General features: G+C 42.7%; 1 protein-coding gene across 2 annotated transcripts; it reads right to left on the minus strand.

Annotated features, from left to right (window-relative positions):
* Positions 1-8496: 8496 nt before the first annotated feature.
* On the minus strand, positions 8497-21902 carry nat16.S (N-acetyltransferase 16 (GCN5-related, putative) S homeolog). Of its 2 annotated transcripts, none has more exons than XM_041584808.1 (4): positions 21799-21902; positions 14167-14409; positions 12448-12672; positions 8497-12182 (listed from the first exon to the last, which is right to left on the minus strand). In XM_041584808.1, exons 1-4 carry the CDS (start codon positions 21862-21864, stop codon positions 11631-11633), a joined length of 1086 nt encoding a protein of 361 aa, XP_041440742.1. In that variant the 5' UTR covers positions 21865-21902; the 3' UTR covers positions 8497-11630.
* Positions 21903-24211: the final 2309 nt, after the last annotated feature.

Below are 24211 nucleotides of genomic sequence, written 5' to 3' on the forward strand. Positions count from 1 at the left end.
ACCTTCCCCTTATAAACCCTGCCCTGAGCTTTGCTCAGGGCAGGGTTGAATGTAAGGGTTGAATGTCATTGAATGTAATTTGTTTGTTCCTGACCTGCTTACCTGAATCTTGTTCCTGAATCTTGTTCCTGAATCTTGTTCCTGAATCTTGTTCCTGAATCCTGGTATCTGAATCCTGGTATCTGAATCCTGTTATCTGAAACCTGGAAACCTGCATTCTTTGAAACCTTGTCTTTGAATACCTTGTACTTTGTTCCTGAGTGAGTACCTTTTGTTCCTGTGTTCCCCATTTTTTCCCTCACCTTGTGGATACCCTGATTAGCCTTTTTTGCTTGTTCCTGCCTTTTTGTTTTCTGTGTTCTGGCTGCCATTAAATCTACAATTTACTTTCATCATGTCGTTGCCTCCAATCATCTATGGCTACACCCCTGGGTTTCCATCATATCCTCTCACCATGGAGTGGTTATCCTCGGTTACATTGGTTCCCCGTTGTAAACCTTACACTTGGCTGGTGAAAATGATCCTTGATCCCAATATTATTTATAGGGAAGAAGAATAAAAATTTAGTAAAGCTGCTATTTTCCATGGGCTGTGGTCATTTTATTTCTAGGTTTTGACTAATATTTGGTGGATTTACATATGTGCATCTGGCACACTGTTAGTGTTGGGAGTGTCCATGATTTAAGCCCCTCCACAACCCACCACTGATCAATCCGTTCTTCCTTCTTGCTCATGTCTTACGTGGGCTTTTACAACAGTTTGTTCCAACAGATTTTCGGTCAATGGCTTGTGAGGCACACTCTCAGGGACTTGTTATAAAAAATTGCCTTCCATTTATCCTGATTTGCCTGATAATTGAATTTAGCAGCACTTGAAATGGTCCCTTTCAATGCAGTTCTAGTGAGCTTTCAAGTGTATGATGCTTGTAGAGAATCCAGTCATCAGGTTGTAGGCAATGAGTGACCTTCACCTATAAATTAAGAATATATAAGCCTATTAAAGCAGCATTTACTACAAAACTACACCATTACTGGACATGTATCACAAAAGAGAAAAAACTGACCCATATAACTGCACCCTCCCATCCATTACATCCAAAGACTCATGTGTGTTCATGAATAAAACGTAACTTTCAATAAAGCATTAAAACAATGTCAAATATATATAGATTAAAATTATTTATAGGTTCTATTGGTTACATAAATATATGGCTATGTTCTAATCATATTCACAAAACGCAGAACAAATTCACTGCCTTGCATACTCCGTATGCCCTGATAGTAAATTGCAATCCACAATGAGATTACCCAAAGAATTCCACTTCCAGTGCCAACCCCTCCACCCACTCAAAGATCCCTCCCGTGGAATAGTTAGGTAGATGCACCCATATTGGGTATATCAGTGATACAATGCCGTTATAAGAACTGCCTATCATATAGAATGTAATGTGTCTCAGGGACAACTCAACTTATTCATGAACACACATGAGTCTTTGGATGGAATGGATGGAAGGGTGCAGTTATATGGGTCAGTTCTTTCTCTTTTGTGATACATATTCAATACATACTTGACCCTGCACACCTTCCTCTTTGATTGATGGTTGGTGCTCCCCAACCTCTTATCTTTACACCGTTACTGGAAATCCTGCAGGGATGGCAATATTTTAATGAGTGGTCATTAGATGTTTTAGATATTGTTGAAACTTTGTCCGAATGGCAGATATAGCAGGTTTACTATATCAAAGTGCTAAGAGGGGGCCTGAGCAAAGGTCTAAGTCTCAGAGACTTAGAGCAGTGATCCCCAACCAGTAGCTCGTGAGCAATATGTTGCTCTCCAACCCTTTGGATGTTGCTCCCAGTGGTTTCAAAGCAGGAGCTTATTTTTGAATTCCAGGCTGGGAGGCAAATTTTAGTTGTATAAAAACCAGATGTACTGCCAAACAGAGTCTCAATGTAGGTTGACAATCCACATAGGGGCTACTAAATGGCCAATCACCGCACTTATTTGGCACCCAAAGAACATTTTTCATGCTAGAGTTGCTCCCCAACTCCTTTTACTTCTGAATGTTGCTCACAGGTTCAAAAGGTTGGGGATCCCTGACTTAGAGCATCATGTCAATGGCTAACTGCCCCCATGTATCAAAGTCCAGTCAACTAAGGAGTTCCTCAATCTAAACGTTAGTAATGGGAAGAAAAAACTCATTTTCCACCAATGCTACAATTAAAAATGGTGGAACAAATATATACTACATCTCTGAATTGGAAGACTATGGGTACATCTAGTCAGCCACCCCCGAATTAAATGCTGTACCCCTTTTTGCCTATGATATGGGATTGCCAAAGAATAGCTGAGTATTGGGTGGATGTAAGTCAGCATCTAAATGAGCAAACGTCATACTCAGGGGGTACATTATTACCAGGTGTAAAAACACCCCAAGGTATATATTTTAAGATGATTTATGACATTCAACAGAACCTGAATTTTAATGGGACTAATCACTACTCACTACTCGTGTTTAAAAATGATTAAACTGGATGGGCCCACACCCCCTTCTTTCCCTTCATTAAGATTCACTCTAAAATTTAAACAAAAAATGGGGACCTTGGCGAAATGCCAACCCTTCAAAAAATTTTCCAAGAGTGCTTGTATGCTAAGTAAATATTTGGGGTTTTCTTAACCTCTGGTCCAAATATTCCTGTTTGTGCAGCAAGGGGTGTAGTACACAACACAATGACAGGGACCAGCTGAAAGGAGGGTCTTAATGTAACCTTCTTCTACCTAAGGAGTAGTAAAAATCTAATATCCTTATCATTTACAGTAGGGGGTACATTATCCCTTATAATACATGAGTGATACTCAGAGTTCCCTGTATAACTCAGCCTGCAGCCTTGTGCCTTTATATGGTCACAGAACAACCCCTCAGTGACTTCTAATATCCTTATCATTTACAGTAGGGGGTACATTATCCCTTATAATACATGAGTGATACTCAGAGTTCCCTGTATAACTCAGCCTGCAGCCTTGTGCCTTTATATGGTCACAGAACAACCCCTCAGTGACTTCTAATATCCTTATCATTTACAGTAGGGGGTACATTATCCCTTATAATACATGAGTGATACTCAGAGTTCCCTGTATAACTCAGCCTGCAGCCTTGTGTCTTTATATGGTCACAGAACAACCCCTCAGTGACGTCTAATATCCTTATCATTTACAGTAGGGGGTACATTATCCCTTATAATACATGAGTGATACTCAGAGTTCCCTGTATAACTCAGCCTGCAGCCTTGTGCCTTTATATGGTCACAGAACAACCCCTCAGTGACTTCTAATATCCTTATCGTTTACAGTAGGGGGTACATTATCCCTTATTATTATATATTGTGGGTATACCCCCATGTGAGCCAGGTCGGATCATTTAGATCACTGCCCAACTATGAATTTGAGCAACTTCCAGTTACAATGTTCCAACATTTAATGGGAAATGTCCCAGAAGAGTAGGGGCTATAATATCAGAAAAGGTAGGGGCAACTTTATATTAATCTGCTGGATTTAGGAGTGAAATACTGGGGAGCAGGAGTTCCCATACTTTTATGGTGGCACTGCAATTATAACTGAGCCCTATGGCTGTTATATATTATAATGAGAAATATTTACAATAACTCACTATGGGAGGCGCCGGGAGGTTCTGGAGGGACTATAAATCCCGTTACTCTGACAGGGTGGAATATTTATGGGCTGCTTATTGGATAACAGCCTGAGGCTTATTTGCACTGATACTGCACTGAAACCCAGATGTTTTGCATTTGATAAATATCAACAACCAAAGGAACATGTTACAGTAAACAATATTGATTAATAAATTGCAATCTAGACGACACAGAAGCTAAACTGAAGTTAAACATACAGGGCAGCATGCTGGGGAACATGAAGGTTCTTTTATCCATAAATCGTGCACACGCAGCCTCCAGATTGAGAAATGACATTTCACCGTATGGCAGTTTGAGGGACATGTCTGGGTTTGGCAGATGCCTCAAAGCACAATGTCAACAGACAGTAAAGTTTGGTGGAGGAGGAATAATGGTCTGAGGCTGTTGCCATGGTTTGGGTTAGGGCCCGTGGTTTGCACGATGATTTGGACAAAAAGCCCTGTGCCAATAAACTAAGGGGTGTCCTGAATGCCTTCCTTATAGTTCCTCAGGCATCCCATCCCTTACTTGTATTGGGGAGCCGGCTCCTGTCTGCACTATCCACACTATGGGGAGTCCCTTTGCCACACTGCCCTCTAGTGACCAAACTTAGAAACAGTCACTGTCAGTGTTTAACTCAGCTCCAACTCACTACATTTACCAAGAGCAAATGATTAAATCAGCAGTAAAGCCTACTTGTTTTCTGATACTTACATTCATAAACTGCATATCATGTGCAACAGATACTCCCTTCTGAAAAAATCCCTCTCTTGATCCCTCCAATCTTGACAACCTCCGACCTATCTCTCTGCTACCTTTCATCTCTAAACTACTTGAGCGCCTAGTCTACAACCGACTTACCTCATTCCTCTCTGACAATAACCTGCTGGACCCCCTACAATCTGGTTTTAAGCCACAACACTCCACGGAAACTGCCCTGACTCGACTAACTAATGACCTTTTAACCGCTAAATCCAACAATCACTTCTCACTACTAATACTGCTTGATCTCTCAGCTGCATTTGACACTGTAGATCACCCTCTCCAACTCCAGTCCCTCCATTCGCTTAGCCTTTGTGACACAGCCCTGTCCTGGTTCTCTTCTTACATCTCCAATCGTTCCTTCAGTGTCTCCTACAATGGAGTAGCATCTTCTCCCCTACCTCTTTCTGTTGGGGTTCCTCAAGGCTCTGTCCTGGGACCATTACTATTCTCCCTCTATACTTCCTCCCTCGGCAAATTAATCAACTCGTATGGTTTCCACTACCACCTCTATGCTGACGATACTCAGATCTATCTCTCATCTCCTGATCTCAACCCAGAACTCCTAACTCGCGTCTCCTCCTGTCTGTCCGCTATCTCTACCTGGATGTCCCAACGCTACCTTATATTAAACCTCTCTAAAACTGAAATGGTTCTCTTTCCTCCAACTAACACCAGTAACATCCCGGAAGTATCCATCATAGTTAACAATTCCACTATCACCCCCTCTCCCCAGGCCCGGTGCCTTGGGGTTATCCTAGATTCTGCCCTGTCATTCACTCCTCATATCCAGTCACTTATTAAATCATGTCACTTCCACCATTACCTTTCAGAATCAAATTCAAATTAATGACACTGACTTTCAAATCACTTCATAACTCTGCCCCACCCTACATCTCTGAACTCATCTCTATATACTCAACCACTTACTACGCTCCTCTACTGACCTGCTACTCAACTCTTCTCTCATTACCTCCTCACATGCTCGCATTCAAGACTTTGCAAGGGCTGCACCCCTCCTCTGGAACTCTCTCCCACAGTCTGTCCGACTTTCTCCCAACCTTTCTGCTTTCAAGAAATCTCTTAAAACGCACTTCTTTCGAGAAGCCTCCCCTCACTCTGTTTAACTACCAAACGCAACACCACATACAGTAACACATTTCTCACCCACTTAATTACTTGTGTAATACTCCCTTCCCTTTAGAGTGTATGCTCTTTTGCACATCAACATTATTCGTACGCCCATTCACTTTAACACCGGCATAAAAAGTCTTCGCCATTTTGCGAATTTCGCAGGAGATTCGACAAATTTCCGGCAAGCAAAAAAGGGATAAATTCGCCCATCACTACCCACCACTAGGATGAACTGTTACAAGAGGTTTTACACTGACTAACTATCCCTTTATCATGGGGCTCTTCTACTCAACTTAGAGTGAGTTGGCAGTTCTTCAGTCTTTGGCTCTGCCAGTGTGAACCATGGCCAGAGTGGATCAGGTTTGTGGTCTCTTAGATTTAAATCCGATGTTGGGAGATATGTCTACAGACTAGATCCAAAAGAGGCATAAAGGAGAAGGCTAACATTATGTAAGCTTTACACTTCTCAACAGCTGCTCAGAGCCCACTGAGCATGTGAGTGTCAGACACTTTCCAAGATGGTGACCCCCTGTGACAAGTGTGAAGTCCTGGATCATTGCTGCTATTGATAAGCTGAAACTTTAGCCTCGTGCAATAAGTTCACTATATAAAATATGGCATTTTTAGCCACAGGGTTTAGTTCTCTTTTAACTCCTTCCCTTTCCCCTTTTATACTTCAGCAGAAAGCCCCAACCATCCTAAAGGGATCTACCTTCTCCAAAACTGTCCCTGCCCTGGATGAGGTTCTACGTCCGTGCATGCTATGTCCCACTCAAATGCACACTTATAGACCTTAAGGGCATGTAAAGGCAAAATAATAAAATCCCATTTTTAATTTATTTAATAAAAAAAGAAACCTATCTCCAATATACTTTAATTAAAAAAATGTGTAGAGTTTTTATAAGAAATCTGACTGTATGCAGTGAAATTCTCCCTTCATTTACTGCTGTGGATAGGAATTGTCAGACGGTCCCTAACTGCTCTGCAGGGAAACAATCATACTTATGAACAGCAGGGGGAGCCCCCGCCTTACTTCCCAGCCATTCAGAACTCAAGCAGCTTTGTTTGTTTCCCTGTAGAGCAGTCGGCGACTGTGTAGAGATTTGTTTTGGATTTTATTTTTGCCTTTACATCCCCTTTACTGTTTCCAACTCAAGCTGCAGGGACAAAGATCATGGAGCCAGATTTAAACAGATAAACTGGGATTCTATTTGGAGGATTATTTTGCTGCAGCCACTGGTTCTGCAGAGTTGGAGAAAGTTTGTATTAAACAATACAAAAACTATAAAATCCACATTAGATTACATGACAACACAGGACCCAGTGCAGTCTGTATATTCTGATTATTAATCAGTCTTGTTGTATCGGCTTCTGGCAGATATTATTTGATCATTTATGATGATCCCTAAGCAGCCCAGACCACACTGAGCATGTGCACAGTAGTGATGTGCGGGTCGGGTTTTTCCGAACCCGCACCCGCCCACTATTCGCCTTCCCACCACCCGCGCCTGCCCGTGCCGGACTTCTGGTTTCCTTTGATAGACCTGCGCTGACAGTCCTCGCTGATGATTTCACAAAAGGGACGGGGTGAGCAGACGCACGGCTATAAAACCAAAACCCAGAAGTCAGAAGCCACCAGTACCCGCCCGAACCTGACTGACCCCTGGGTCCTATGGATATCGGGCCGACCCGCACATCACTAGTGCACAGTCTTGGTCTTGCAATCATGTTTAACAAGTAACAAAATGAAGACCCCCTGAAACCAACTTTAAAAGCATAAATCATTTGTTTGATTAGGCTTGTGGTGCAGTAAGTTCATGTTTACGTTTAGTATACAAAATACAGCATTTCTAGCCTTATTCTGTTTAAGACTTTACTTCCCCTTTAAACCCTTAGTTTTGTTTTTCAGTACTTTTCCACCTCTGCTAAGAAATGAAATGCAATATATCGGTCACCCATGATGCCATCTCCCATTTTGTCTTTCTTACTCACTAACAAATGTGCCTTGGAAGCTTGGAAGTCAAACTCATATCCTATCATTTGGAGCAATGGCAGAATACATGGCTCTTTATATGTACTATGTGCATGCAAAACACTCGCTGAACTTTCTTATCCCAGGAGCCCAGCTGACTTGTTTCATGGTGACCTCATTGCACATGTAACAATGTTTGCACCCCAGAATGTTCTTGATTGTACTTCATATGATAAAGACTTGAGTTTTGGAAGCCAATATATGCTTCTGCTTTACCCCTACCATACCACTATCTCACATGAGTATGTCATCTATGTGATGGAGAATCTGACCATTCTGACCACCAGTCTTAAAGGAGACTATTGTGTACAATATATAAGCATGAGATAATCTGCCTATACTTCCTTCACCTTAACAGGAGGCAGATGCTTCAGCTATGGAGATAATGTGGCACCTCCAAGAATCAAGGGTTGTGGAGCTTGAGCAGGAGGAAGGTTAGTGGAGCCAATCCAGTACTAGAGATGCCAAGCCTGCTAGGAGAAGTAGCTATTCATTTATCATGACCATTTTATCTATTCTACCAATGACCAGCCCACAGACTTTAGACGAGAAATCAATGTAACCAAGGGAGTAGGGTGGAGGCTGCCAAAAAAGGCAGAAGGCAAAAAGACTACAGTTATGGAAGTCATTCACCCAAACCAATGGGCCCCTGGTCATCCAACATATGTACAAAATTCAAGACATATATCATACTTACCTGAGTGTAAGCTTGGCTCTAAGACAATGTTTTTAACCACTTTATTGCTAGTATATCAACCCAATACCCCATGAGCTACCGGATGACTGTACGGGAAGTGTTCCTGCCCAAAAAGAAATGTGTTAAAGGTATGAGAACGCAGTATCATGTTAATTCATATAAAAAAGAGCAAGTCACGTATCTTTGGGGGTGTTACAATATGCATTTTAATATAAAATCAGCCTAGATTTTATTGTTAGTGTTCTTTGGGGCAGAAGAACATGAAGGTAAGACCCAGTGTGCTTTTGTATATTCTCCTTGATTCTCCTCAGCCTCCGTCTCGCCAAGGCTCCATACATTAGAGTGCAGTGAGTTTCTCTTGTCTTACCTAAGCTGCATGGAACACTATAGGATTACGGTTGTCGCTCGACAGGAACTCATTTTGCAACTGAATGAGATGAAATATATATACAGCTCTCTCTGGGCATGGTAAGGAACTTGTGGAAGCTCAGCTTGATGAACCCTACCTCTGTTCAGGCAACACTGTTGCCCTTGAATGGATATATCAGCAAAGCATGGAGCAAAATACAAAAAAGGCCACCATATCGATCACAAAATATGCAAATATAGTTATCAGGTTATGGAACTTATACTATATATGTAACACTGTTGCAGTCTTCATAAATATGTGGTCTGAACATGAGTGCTTAAGCACAGAAAGTTGGAAAATAAGTGCCCATTGACGTCCCTAATTTTTAGAAGCATCCGAGTGGACAATGGCCTTGACACATGAAAAGATGAGTGAAACACTGAATAAAAACAATACTTCTATGGTGCTACAATGGTCACACAATAGCATATATTATAAAACACTGAGTATTGTTGCAGTCTTCATAAATGGTCTGAACATGATGATGGTCCCAATGCCGTCCCTAATTTTTAGAAGTCTTGGAATGGACAATGGCCTTGACACATGAAAAGATGAGTGAAACACTGAATAAAAACAATACTTCTATGGTGCCACAATGGTAACTCTGTAGTTTTTTATATTATGATTTTGGACCTATCAGCCGATAGGAATGGCAATAGGTTAATTATACATCTCAAATGTTCCTATCTTCAGCTGGGACATAAAATGTGCTTACGGTGGCCATAGACATAACTATTACAATCTTTCCTGGAAAAGATGTTTTCAGGAAAGATTGTTTGTTTCAATACACACGTGTAGAGCTGAATCTTCAGATATACAGATAGAAACAATAGAATTCTACCTCTATCTGACGATTCAGCACTAACAATGGCCGATGTTCAGGTGCCTTCAAAGGTACCCAATCAAAAGTTTTCTGCTGATATCGGGTGACTCGACTTCCACCATACACGGACCGAATATTGTACGAGAATTTTTTCATACGATTTTATTGGTGCATCTATGGCCACCTTTAGTCATACTGGAAAGTGGGTGGGTTTGGGACAGATGGGGGCATGCATAGGCATCTCCTCTTTGCATGGTCACGTGATACATCTGCAATGTGGAAACATATGTGTATGCCATAATAGTGTCCTCTTCAGGTTAATGGTAAAAAAAAATGTGAAAAAACAATATCTATGCTTTTTGTTACAGCAATTTTTTGATTGAACGCCTTCATAACCCTCTTAGTTAATTCCATCCAATGGAAATATGGTTGGGTTGTTTTTTTTAACTCAAATCAGTGAGGGCTCCTGACATCACTTCTAAATCTTCAAAAGGCCACAAGGCGCCAACATAGGTAATTAAAAAAGGGAGGTGGGCAAGAATTTCAGTCTTTGGGACCACATTCATGATAGATCTTGAGAAGGTTAAGAGAAGTATGTGTTGCATGCCTCTGTTAAGTGCCTAAAAATATTACAAACTCATAAGACTGCTTTATGGTAACGATGCACAAGAGTGAGTTTGGGTTCTTTTATGGCAAATGCATATTTCAAGGGGGGAGGGGGTTGAAAGATTCAAGGTGTGTATATTGTTTGTAAGAATTTCCTGGCTACTAACCAGGTCCTCCTTTGGGGAAGCAATAACACATTCAATGGCTGAAAATTAGCCCCAATGATGTATAAGCAGATGAGGCAGATCTTTTCCAGGGAATTTTTTTCCGAGAATTTCATGAATTTCTTTTGCCAGAAAAATTAAATTCCAGGTCCCATGGGCCTTGTCAGGTATAACATTAGAAGCCCTGTGGAAAGGGTTATCTACCCTAGTGGTTTGGATGTGAATTCTCTATGGACATTTAAAGGGATACCGAAATCTTATGCAAAAAACAACTCAGAACCCAATTTCCTGGAAATGCCACTTTTTTGTTTCCAGTGGATGTATTTTGTACATGAATTCAGTGTCCCTTTAATTAGGCCCAGACTTTTACCATGAAAGAGTTGCTGTGGGGGACTTTTAGGTGCAGGTAATGCCCGCCGTTCACTGTGTATAAAGTAGGGTATATTCCATATGGGTCTCGGTGACGCCCTGAATTCACAGTATATAAAACAGTTAATCTATACTCAAAGTTTTCATGTTGACATGAGAAGTGCAAATTATTGCATATTAATACGTATCACATATATATATATATAGATACATATATATCGATATCTACTGAATATATATACTGGAAAATATGTGTGTATGTATATATACACAGTGCAATACTTTACTATCACCCGCCCTCCATAAAAAGTGCAATAAATATATAAATATATTATCACACACTCGGTTATCTCAGTGCAGAGTATAAAACCCCCAGCCCCCCATATTATTCTCCTTGTCGGCCCCCCTCTCTCTTATATAAATATATATATATACACACACACACTCTCTCTTACACACACACACAATCTTGTGTGTGTTTTAAAAACATAGACACGCACACACATACACTGTAGTGCAATGTAAGCGACGTTAGAAGAAGGGAACTCTTTCTCCTATAAGTGTACTGTGTGCACACATACACCCTATGTACAACGCAGCATTCTCTGTAGCAGAGATTACCAGCCTGCCTCTCTCCTGCTGCTACTTAACTACAACTCTCTCCCTCCACTGAGCTGCTGAGCCAGGAACAGATAGTTCAGCTTCAGCGGGAGAGACTCAGGTTGTCTGCCCCTACTCTACAGCATAGATGTAAGTGTAAGTGGTGAGTGCGGTAAGTCCAGAAGAGAAAGGAAGAGAGAAAATTGTATGCTGATGATTATGCTTGGTCTGGAGGCTCAGATCTGTAGATTAAGATGTGGTTTCTAAAGGGAGGTCTCAGCTATCAGGAAAAGGTTATTAAGAGGATGAAGGCTAACTTGCCACTTGAGGTGCCCCTAATACTTGTTAGATATCAGCCTCCAGGAGATACTGCTCAGTGTATCCTTTCTCAAGGTGCAAGCCCAACACCATGGTGCAAAAATCAGCCATGGGCCTCCACAGGTTAGGAGGCAAGAAGAGCTGGCATCTCACATCCGCTGGAAGTTTGGGAACATGGGCATGAAGATGAGACAGCAGTTGCTCCTGAACGCTCTGCAGCTCAGACCCGAAGACATCAATGTTGAGGTAGAAGCAGAGCGGACCAGCAGGTACAGGGAATGGAGCTGTGCAGAGGGTCGCCACCTGCGGCTGAATCAGGTCATCTGACATCCAACGCAGCGATTTGCGTCGAAGCAGGTCTTGGTTGTCAGGCACGGCCTGAAATGGTTGCCAGTCCTGAATGATGGTTTGATTTGGCAGGAGATCCTTCAGAAGTCCCCCTTGTTCCAGGAAGACATCACAGACATCTTCGGGGGTCAGCAGAATGGGTGGAGGTGGACGAGTAGCCAGAGGAGGTAAAGGGATGGAGGAAAGACGTGAAGCAAGGTCTGGTGCATTGAAACTGACCAGCAGGATGCCCTGTTGGTGAGGAAAGGAGGACAAGGCAAGACAAAGGGGAGTTGGATGGACACAAAAGAACGACGGTCAAAGAGAGAAGAAGAGAAAAGTGTCAAAACATTTGTTTCAATGACATGCATGGTCATAGAGGCATTTGGTTAACAGGATACAGTTAGAATAAAAAAAGTTTACTTATACCTGAAGATAATGTCACATCATGCTAAAGGGAATGTAAGACCAAATCTTACATATATAAACTTATATATATATATTTGCTATACACCACCTGCTTGGCAATGACCCGGTATTTGGTTAGTTCCTTTGCACTCAGCTTGTCATCCCTCGTGAGCCTCATCACTTTCACACTTGGGTATCGATGCTTCACCAACTTGCAGCAGAATCTCTGGAGCACCCCAGCCACGCCTCTTCCACGCTCCCAAGGTGCCACACGAAGTCCTTCCAGAAGAGCCGTCTCACCACCATCCACCACAAACACAGAGAGCAGGCCAATCTATATGGTGGAAAACATACATTGTTATTCTAATAGATATTTAACATAAGCTAATGCCCTAGATTTTATAACAACAAATAACCACAAACAAATCCAAATCACTTAATCCTGTAGGTATAATGTTATGAAGTAGCCCTCAGAACTGGGGTTTACCATTAAAATGGGTATATTAGCGCCTGATATTTTTTGCCCAGTCGGAGGGTGGTTTCCCGAACTGGCCCAGGGATTTGTGATTGTAGTTTCTGTCCATATGTTATGTAAAGGGAGGGACCACATGGCTCTTTCTCTTTGGACACCACCTGGGACCAGGGATGGAGAACCTGGAGCAGAAGTCCACATATCAATTATGTGCCCCAAGAGTCTGGGAACAGGGACCCAATTAACAAGGTAAATATAGAGGATTTCTGTTTTATCATAGCAAACTCATAGAAGATATGAGTTTGAGAGGCTGAGAAGACATAGTAGGGAGTTAGTTCTCCAAGGCAACACACACATTAAAGTGTAAAGACCACAGTTTGGATTGGATTCAGGCTAACTCCTTGAGAAGCTTTCACTGGAGGGAATCAGTTCCATTGAGGAGCCCTTAAGTAGTGAGACCCTTTACATGTTCTAGCTAAGTAAGCTGAAGCTTGAAACTTTTTGTTTTTTATGGGTACAAGGCAGAGTATTAAGTAGCTGTCCATGTCGATGAAAGAAAAACTGCCTTTTAGTTCAATATATATTAAGGTTATTCCTAATTGATAACATCAGAATCAAAACAACTGGCAATTCATAGGCAGTCTACTTGTGGATGGGATCAACCAGATTTATGGGGAGCTTCTGCCATATTCATCATGTCATCTGTTGACTGCCCACCCACAGAATTGGTCTTCAACCAAGCAGTTTGGACATCTGGTTGGATCTAATGTTGTCCATTCAGAAGAAGATTTAGTAATTGTTCTAAAATGGCAGAAAAGATACAGTCTGTGGTGAACATTTGGCTCTTATTTTCCTTTCCTAGTAGTCAACATTTAGAACGTACAAAAAGACAAAGGCAAACCAAAAGATTAGTTTACAGCTAACCCATTAACAAGTTTTGGGAATAATAAAGATAGATGCATTCTATACTACAAGTATGGGATCCGTTATCCAGAAACCCCTTATCCGGAAAGCTCCAAATTATGGACCGGTCATCTCCCATAGACTATTTTATCCAAATAATCCAAATTTTTTTTAATTAATTCCTTTTTCTCTGTAATAATAAAACAGTACCTTCTACATGATCCAAAAGAAGACATAATGCATCCTTATTGGAAGCAAAACCAGCCTATTGGGTTTATTTAAGGTTTACTTAAGAAAGATCCATTATCCAGAAAGCCTCAGGTCCCAAGCATTCTGGATAACAGGTCAGATACCTGTAGTATAAGACTGTACTTGAAAGAACAGAATAGAGGTCAAGAGCAAAGCTTTGTCATTAGTGAAATAGAAGACGTACAATCTATACTGAGTACTTACCACAGTGCCACTTTTCTTGGCCAAAACCACCATCCGGTCCTTCTCATTGATCCAGCTGTGATAACGACTTGGCAGATAATCTAGACCCCCATAGATTCCATGAGAGATGGAGATAATCTCTTCAAATTCTTTTTCTGTGGCTAGCACAAATTCAAATTCCCCATCTTGTGGGGCTCCAGGGACTGCCTCTATCTTCATGTGAGCACCTTGGAATCCGTAACACCTCTGAAGCTTAAAGACGTCCTTGAGAAAAGAGAGAGAGACAAGGTCCTGTTGGATACTGAGATGCCCCTGATGATCAAAGGAAACCAGTAATGAAATGTTCAGTTGCTGTTCATACACTAGAGGGCGGTCTTCACCAAGACCCAAGTGGTGTTGGAAATAAAGGCAGAGAGTAAACCTTTTTCAAACCCTGGAGGGAGAGAACAAAGTATTAACGTTTCCTACTGTGTAAAGTTTAACCTATGCCCCGTGGGATGGATGGATTCTCATTGGCTAAGGGGCAATAAGGATATTTCCTAATCTATGGGGATGGAGGCATCTGGAGATCCTGAGGCTGGAGGCCTCAATGAAGGAGATTTATGAAGCCTAACATGTGGAGAACACTTTGTTGGGAATGGGGGGGGGATAGAGCTTGTAAATAAGAACTTGTAGTAAGTGGAAGGTTACTAGATGTTCCCCTGGGAGTGTGAGATAGACAGGGTCAGATAGTAAACAGTCCTATGCTCTAATGAGGAGAAGTGTAGAGTAGTTACCCAGGTGACTCCTGCCAGGCTGTAGGGACTGTAGTGGTTGGGATATAGGGTAGTGTCTGAAATTCCTGAGATAGAGTCCTACGCGGAAGTAAATTTTTAAGACCAGGATCTGACCCGAACTAGCAGTCCGCGACCCGAACCGCAACCTGCATACTGTATTTACCCACTTTGATCTGCTACCCGACCCGGACCCGCAACTGCCTTATCTGCAAACTCGACTCACAACCCGCCGACCATCATCAAACAGGAAGTGATGTTGCTGTAAAGTGACCATCAAAAGTGAGCGGGGACAGAAACTAGTTTTGTCAAACTTTAAAAGTAGTAAAATATAGACAATATTACATAAGATAAGAAATTTACACAAGACCCGCAACCCGATCCGGGACCGCAGACCCGCATCTATACGCGCACCTGAAAATCCTCCCCTCATTCCGCTTTTTTTGCAGGTACCCGACCCGCTGCAGGACTCTACCCTGAGATATCCAGATCGGGGCATACATTGGATGGTTGAGAAATACCCATGTGAAACTTTGATGCTAAGTAATGATCTGCCATGAGTATCTACCATATTGCACCATATCAGGGTAATTCAAGGATGAACCTCAAGCCTTCTCCCACAATGCATTACACAAGTATAGAAGAGTGTATTTAGGGACTATGCAATGTACATGGAGTCCTACTGGATGTGAAATATGCTGCAGGGGCATTGCAAGGGCTTTACAGAGGCTTTCCAGTATTTTGCTTAGGAATCCGAGGCTGTGTGATGTACCTCAGGGGAGAGGGATACTTGGGCAGTGCAGTGTCCTACAGGGACATTATAGATCATGTAACCTATTTCAGGCCCTTTGGGTATATAACATACTGCACCACCGTGTGCAATAAACTGCGGGGCCACGTAATTCAGCTAAAGTGGGTGCTGTGTAATGTACTACAGGGACACTGGGACTTTACAACCAGGACACTCACATCAGCACGAGGAGCCATTTCAATGCATTTGCTAATCTTGTCCGCTATATATTTAGTGTCTCAGTCACTTGTCTGGTGCAGAGGTACATATGGTTACTCAGTTAGTGCGGCTGCACTGCTTCACGGGAGCAAAAATAGCTCGTCACGATCACAACCCAGTGAAAATCAGACCGGGAAGCCTATCCCCCCTCTCCCTTCCTTTCTGATCTTTTTTAAACACTGCCAGTGCATCACTCATCACTCCCTCCTCGGCCAGGCTGCTTTCATCCCTCGCATTATATTAATGGCACCCGAGGCACGACTGAGCCCAGATTACATTGTAGCCTTTAGGGATTAATATCAGTGCAAACATCACTGCCAATGCTTATGTAATAAAAACACCAGCCTTTCATGGATTCAAACCAATTGCCTTTAGCCTGATGTTATTAGAGGGGATGAACTGACACCGGCGCTGGGTGGGTGCTCTGGAGACCCATCTTTTTCTGGCCCTCAGGACAAAGACACACACAGAGATTTAAGGAGATTTAGTCACCCGGCAATAAATCACCTCTTTTTTGGGGCTAATAAACTCCCCAAAAAGCCTTTCCATCGGCTAGAATCGAAATTGCTGGCAGGATGTCACTGGGATCTCTTCGTTTTCCGAAGTCGCCCGAAGTTTCCTCGTGTGGCAACTTCGAGCGACTTCAGAAAACGAAGCACTCCGAGTGCCATCCCGCCGGTGATTTACATTCTAGCCAACGGGAAGGCAGTTCAAGGAGATTAGTCGCCCGAAGAAGAGGCGATTTGTCGCTGGGCGACTAAATCTCCCCAAATCTTCTCGTGTGTCTCTGCCCTAAAGCCTGTTAAATTGAGGAATCTTTAAAGATCTTCTGCCTTTTTTAAAAGGGAAGCTATCGCGAAAATGAAAATATAATATAAGCTTCCTCATAATGAAATAAGAATTTTTCTAAATACAATCAATTAAAAATTCTGCATTGTTTCGGAAATTATCTTCACTATCCCTCTCTCAGCATCTGTTTCTCTTCATTCTCTCTTCATTCAGCAGTTGAGTGTCAGATATTCATTGACAGTTAGATCCAATATATCTTATAGCTCCTTTCCTAGCAGATGTATTAGAGTTCATTCAAATAACTGATTCCAGTACAAGCAAAATAACTGCCTTTTGCACAAATCCTGCATGTAGAGAGACATGATGTCTGGTGAGTTTAATAGAGTGATCTCTAATATATCTTCTAGGCAAAATGAGCCCCCCTATAAGATATATTGGATCTAACTGTCAATGAATATCTGACACCCAACTGCTGCATGAAGACAGAATGAAGAGAAACAGATGCTGAGAGAGGGATAGTGAAGAAAACAGTACATCATTTTTAATTGATTGTATTTAGAAAGTTTATTTTATCTGTATGCTGAAGCTTATATTAAATTTTCATTTTTGTGATAGTTCCCCTTTAAATTAGGCTAAATAGTAAATTTTTCTATTTGGGGGAACAGCGGGTTCCTGACTAGCGACACTTTTACCATCTGATTCTGAGCGGGGGCTGGATGAAATAACAGTCTCACAGTCACAAGCAGCTCATGCAGGAAGAACAGCCAGTTCCCAATTCGTAAAACACTTACTGTATAGGTTTTTAGTGGGGGGGGGGGTGAACTGACCTACTGAAAGTCATAGAGGGGTGATGAAGCATCTGGATCATAGCTCCTGTCTGTGCTTTAAAGCTTAGTCTGGTCCAAGGGTATTAACCCACTGCAACTTTATCAACCCCTAATACAAGGCAAAGATTTTCATTGGAGGTTGTCTCATAGAATACTAGGATCCTTTTTTCCCCAGTATATCTCAGGGTATTGGATTGAAGCTTCAGCTTAGGACTGCTGCAGACCAGAAGACAAGTAGTCCTCATTCAAGCAACTCTTAATGAACGGTGAGCACTTGTAGTTATGGTGGGATCCAGGCCAAAGAAGACTACTATTCCCGGTAGCCCCTGACAGCCTTCAACTAACAGCAAATGAAGCTTATGGAGAAATGGTAAGAAGAGTGATACTATTTTGTGTCCTAATCTTGCCTTGTTGTCTTAGTTTTGTCCTTCTTTCTCCATTTTGTCATACAGTCTCCATCTTGTCCTAATGACTCCTTGTCCTTCTATGTCCATCTGTCACCATGTGGTCCTACAAATTCCATTGTGTTATATTGCTTCTGTCTTGCCGTATAGTCTCTACCTTGCCCTACAGTCTCCATCTTGCCCTACATTCTCCATTTTGCCCTACAGTCTCCATCTTGCCCTACTGTTGGTATCTTGTCCTACAGTCCTACAATCTCCATTTGTCCTATTGTCTCCATCATACCCTACTTTTTCCATCTTGTGCTACTGTCCCCATTTTATCCTATGTCTCTATCTTGTTCTATTGTCACAATTTTGCCCTACTGTGCAATCTTATCCTACACTGTTCATCTTGTTCACCTGTCTCCATCTATCTCCACCCTACTTTCTACATCTTACCCTTCTGTCTCCATCTTGCCAGCGCCGGATTTCTAAGACGGGTGCCCCTAGGCCGCGCGGTCTGACTAGGCGGCTGCGCGGTCCTAGCGCCCACCTCACCTCCCTTTCCCAGCGCACCGGCGAAAAAACGCCGGCACAGCTGCTGTAATTGAATGGGGACGCACACATCCCCATAATGCGGCTGGGCGGCATGCCGCCCCTATTTTTTTGCTGCCCTAGGCCCGGGCCTATGCGGCCTTGCCGCAAATCGGGCCTGCATCTTGCCATAGTCTTCATTTTATCTAACTGTATCCATCCTGTCCTTCTGGTCCATCTTGTTCTATTGTTTTCATCTTGTCCTACTCTCACCACCTTGTTCTACTGTCTCCATGTAGTCTTGTTTTCTCCATTTATCCTCTTGTCTCCATCTTGTTATACTGTCTTCATCTTGCCTTTCTATCTCCATCCTAACATACAGTCTCAATCTTATCCTGCTAGCTCCATCTGTCACCATCTTGCTCTACTGTCACCATCTTGTCCTACTGTCTGCATCTAGTCTTGATGTCTCCATTTATCATATTGTCTCCATCTTGTTCTACTGTCTCCATCTAGACTAGATGTCTCATTTATCATATTGTCTCCATCTTGTCCTACTGTCTGCATCCAGTCTTGATTTCTCCATTTATCATATTGTCTCCATCTTGTCCTTCTGTCTGCATCTAGTCTTGATGTCTCCATTTATCATATTGTCTCCATCTTGTCCTTCTGTCTGCATCTAGTCTTGATGTCTCCATCTATCATATTGTCTCCATCTTGTCCTACTGTCACCACCTTGCCATTTTGCCCTATAATCATCTTGTACTACTGTACTTGTCTTGTTCTACCTCACCTGGTAACCCTAATATTACAGCTTTGGAGCAAAAAATTCAACAGCATGCAAAATTTCCGCTACTCTTGAGTTCATGATACTGCTCTGTATTCTCAGTCATGGAGGAGTTCATATTTGCATGGAAAGAATGTCCATCATTTTTGACAATACGTATACATGTGCATTAAATATAAATAGTGTAGTAGATGGCCATTATTTAGCCTCTAGCTTTCTTGCTAATGTTGAAGTGGCCAAAATATCTTTGTTTTAACTGCAGTGATTATCATTGGCCACTAGGTGGAGGCTATGCTCACCAAAGTACCATCGTGTGCTACTGACTCGCTATGGGGGCTGATTTACAAAGAGAGATGATAAATTAAACCAGTGCAGTGGCTCATAGTGACCAATCAGAATTGGCTTTACCTCCTAAACTGTACAAGAGGGAATTGGTTGCTACTAGCAACTGTTAGTAAGTGAGCCCTATTACACGCAAGGCAGGGACATGCCCACGCTACCAGGTTTGGAAATGAGAGTGTTGCTGCCCAAGGAAAGCAAAGAAATGGCCCTTTTTCTACTTACATCATGATTATGCCCATAGTCTACCAGCAGGGGGCACCCTATAGAAACCTATCCAGCAACTAGCAGGTTTCTCTTCTAGATGTGAAACAGGGTGGACTTACTCTACTGTGATTTATTTCATTATCTCACCCTCACTGGGCAGTGCTGGACCTTTGCAATCTGTTTGGCCCGAAGAGCTCACAATCGTGCAGGTGTCAAAACACTCTCAGTCGTCCAGTGTGGAGTTACCCAATTCTTGTATAGTGGGGTGCTCCTGTTATGTGACTAAAAGGGACTAGAAGCTACAAGTGGGGGGTCCTTTTCAACAACTCCCAGCATCCCCTTCAGAGGATAGTGGGAGTTGCAGTTGAGCAGAAGATATAATGCCTCACAGCTGTCGTTTCTGCAATAAAACAGTGGCTCTGTGTCCTTGAAGTATGAGTGGAAACCCCGAATTAATCTCATGAGCCTGAGATCTTACTGTTTGTGACCCTCTCAGAATAGAGATGCCCCCGTAATAACAACCTTAACGTTATGTAAAGCAGCTGCCCCCATGCCTGCGATATTTACCCCCAGAACAACTACATACGGTACACTTAGTTCTCTGACCTTCATCAAACATCTCATATTCAACCACCTACCTCTCATCCTTAAACTATATAAAGCAACCACCTACCTCTCACCCCTTAACTATAGAGAGCAACCACCTACCTCTCACCCCTTAACTATAGAGAGCAACCACCTATCACTCACCCCTTAACTATAGAGAGCAACCACCTACCTCTAGAGATATAGTTAGCATGAGAGGGAGGTGATTGCTTTCTATAGTTAAAGGGGGAGCGGTAAGTGGTTGATGTCTGTAGTTAAGAGATGAGAGGTAGGTGGTAGCTCTCTATAGTTAAAGGGTGAGAGGTAGGTGGTTGTTTTTTATAGTTAAAGGGGGAGAGGTAGGTGGTTGCTCTCTATAGTTAAGAGGTGAGAGGAAGGCGGTTGCTCTTACCCCTTAACCATAGAGAGCAACCACCTGCCTCTCACCTCTTAACTATATAGAGTAACCACTTACCTCTTAACTATAGAGTCAATGACCTACCTCTAACCTCTTAATTATAAATAGCAACTACCTACCTCTTAACTTTAGAGTAACCACCTACCTCTCACCCCTTAACTACAGAGAGCAACCACCTACCTCTTACCCCTTAACTACAGAGAGTAACCACCTACCTATTACCCCTTATCTACACAGAGCAACCACCTACCTTTTACCCCTTGACTACAGAGTAACGACTTACCTCTCACCCCTTAACTACTGAGAGCAATCACCTACCTCTCACCCCTTAACTACAGAGAGCCACCACCTACTTCTTACCCTTTAACTACAGAGAGCAACCACCTACCTCTCACCTCTTTTCTACAGAGAGCAGGAACTTACCTCTCGCCTCTTATCATACAAAGAGCCAACACTTAGCTCATATCCCTACCTATGTCTCAGATACTAAATTACAGAGAGTAGACACCTACTGCTCACTGACAAACATGCAGAGGACAGGCACCTACCTCTCACTTACCGACATACAGAGAGCAGACACCTGCCTGTTACTCACTAATATACAGAATACAGTAGACCTACCCTTTCCCCTATGGTGTAATAGAGCGAGTTACTTATGTCTCTCCCTGTAAGAGCTGCATTAATTTAACAGATCTCTCCCCTATAACATGTACAATAATAATACAGGGTACCTACCTCTCACCGTATAAAATATAAAGGAATTAAACAGAATTCCTCTCTCTCTCCCCTTGAACATATGCAGTAATAAAAGCATGGCTATATACAGTAATAAAACAGGGTGCCTTGACCTGCTGTACCATTGCCAGTAATAAAAGCAGGTACCTACCTCTCACCCCATAGGAGACAGAGTAATAACGGCAGGTACCTACCTCTCACCCTATAGGAGTAATAAAAGCAGGTGCCGCAGACACTAATGAATGGGGGCAGTAGGGAATGGCTTACCGTTAGGATGCTGCTCTTCTCTTCCTCAGCCCAGTGTGTGTCTCTATTCCTCTCTCGTCTGTGCATCTGTCTCCCTTTATCATCCCTCTCTGCCCTCCCCAAGCTGAAATCCTTTTCTCTGCTCCCCTCCCCCTCTATGGAAGAAAGAACAGCCAGACCCCCCTCCCCTGTGTGCTCCCTCCATCTTTCTCTCCCCCTCTCTCTGCTGCATCCATTCCCCCCGCCATTCCCAACATCACATTCCTGGGGATGGATAGAATAGGGGCACAGGGGTGTTGGGAGGCATTAGAGGGGTGAGTCCATGTTACTATTGGGGGGTAAGAAGTCATTGATCTGTATCTAGTCCAGCGGGGGACGGCACGTGTCTGGCCCCCACCACTTTGCCAGTAGACAATAAAAAGAGCATGTGAGAGTCAGTACCAGGCGTTGGGGAGAGGGCAGTGTGCCATGGGGTGGGCAGGATTGCGCCCCCGCTTTCATCAGCAGCAGCAGCACCCCCTGATTATGTATGCACAGTGCCCACTCTGACAGTAGCGTGAGGGGCAGAGAGGTGGGGGACAGACAGCCCCTGGATTGTTAATTAGCTACAAAGACATAAAGTGCTGCATTAAAGGAAAGTCACCCACATAGAAAAGGGGGTACATGACATACACACACACAAACACAGGCAGCAGCGCAGGGACAAGGAGCTTTAACACCCAAGTAAGGGGGGTGATCTGTCCCCTCCCCCATTGCTCTGTCTGTAAGAATTAGCGGTGGGTGCAGAGCAGCTGACATGGGAAGGGTGAGGGGCTCCTGAAATGGTTTGCTACCCTGCATACCCCAATAAACAGATTTTTCTGGATTTGTTCCCTTTTTCCAAATTAGTTGCGCCCTTGGCAGGTGCCTCTGATGTCTGACAGGGACACGTACACTGACACACGGAGAGAAACACGGGAGCAGACACATCTGCATAGAGGAACAGTGTGACATAGATGCACAGAGACGCAAGGATATGGGGGGGGGGAGTAGTTCTTCTTATGCCTCCCAGGCTGTGTAATATACTGAGAAACAGTTCTGTGTGCAAAGAAGAATCTGTGGATTTGCAACACAGATGCAGCTGCGCAATCATAGAGGTGCAACTACACTTTATATTCCATCCTGCCAGGCAAATTAATCATAGAGGTGCAACTACACTGTATATTCCATCCTGCCAGGCAAATTAATCATAGAGGTGCAGCTACACTGTATATTCCATCCTGTTAGTCAAATTAATCATAGAGGTGCAGCTACACTGTATATTCCATCCTGTTAGTCAAATTAATCATAGAGGTGCAGCTACACTGTATATTCCATCCTGTTAGTCAAATTAATCATAGAGGTGCAGCTACACTGTATATTCCATCCTGTTAGTCAAATTAATCATAGAGGTGCAGCTACACTGTATATTCCATCCTGTTATTCAAGTAAATCATAGAGGTGCAGCTACACTGTATATTCCATCCTGTTAGTCAAGTAAATCATAGAGGTGCAACTACACTGTATATTCCATCCTCTTAGTCAAATTAATCATAGAGGTGCAGCTACACTGTATATTCCATCCTGTTACATACATACATTCATATAGAACTATAATAGAATGACTTCTCTTGTAGCCCCTCCCCCCAACAAAAATGTCACCTCGTCCTCTAACAGACAGAGTAAAAAACATCATTTCCAATTTTGTCAAACACAAATAAGAATTAAGACTCAAACCCTGGGTCTCCCAAAAAAACATTGGGGTAAAGTGCAGTATTTTTATATTTCGTGTTTTTATCTTACTAATTGTTTTATCTTCCCTTTTATGTTTCAGACGTTGATTGGTTGAGCTTTGTTAGCGGGGGAGGGGACTCCTTTAAGTTGAACTTAAAATTTTGGCGACAGATGGAGCGGGGTCAGTTGCCCTTTGCAGCTGTCTCAAGGTCAAGCAAATGTTAATGATAATATCTTTTTACTTAACTGAAATAAGGGAAGGATTTTTAATAATTTAAAGGGGAAGTACACCCCTAAATACGCTTGCATATTTAAAGCAAATGCAATTTTGGGTGTATATCCCCTTTATGTGAATCTTTCTGACTGAGGATTGATAAATAAGAGGTTGGGTGAGAGCAGGAGGGGAACGTGTGAGCAGAGAGGGGAATAATGGGAGAGTGGGAAGCTTCATGCTGATAAGGAGGCTGAAATAGCAAAACTGGGCCAGAAATAGTCCTGAGCTGTAACGAGGCAGGAGGTCTGAATCCCACGTGCTCACGGGAGCAGTGCAAAGAATGAAACCCAGATACCACATGAATATTATATTTCACTTGCTTCCATTAATGTCTAATGAATTGAGTTGCAGTTTCAGCCCTGCACATAAATCCATTGTTCCTTCCCATAACTCTTGTTATATAATAGA

This window comes from Xenopus laevis, chromosome 3L, assembly GCF_017654675.1.
Source record: "Xenopus laevis strain J_2021 chromosome 3L, Xenopus_laevis_v10.1, whole genome shotgun sequence".
NCBI lineage: Eukaryota > Metazoa > Chordata > Amphibia > Anura > Pipidae > Xenopus > Xenopus laevis.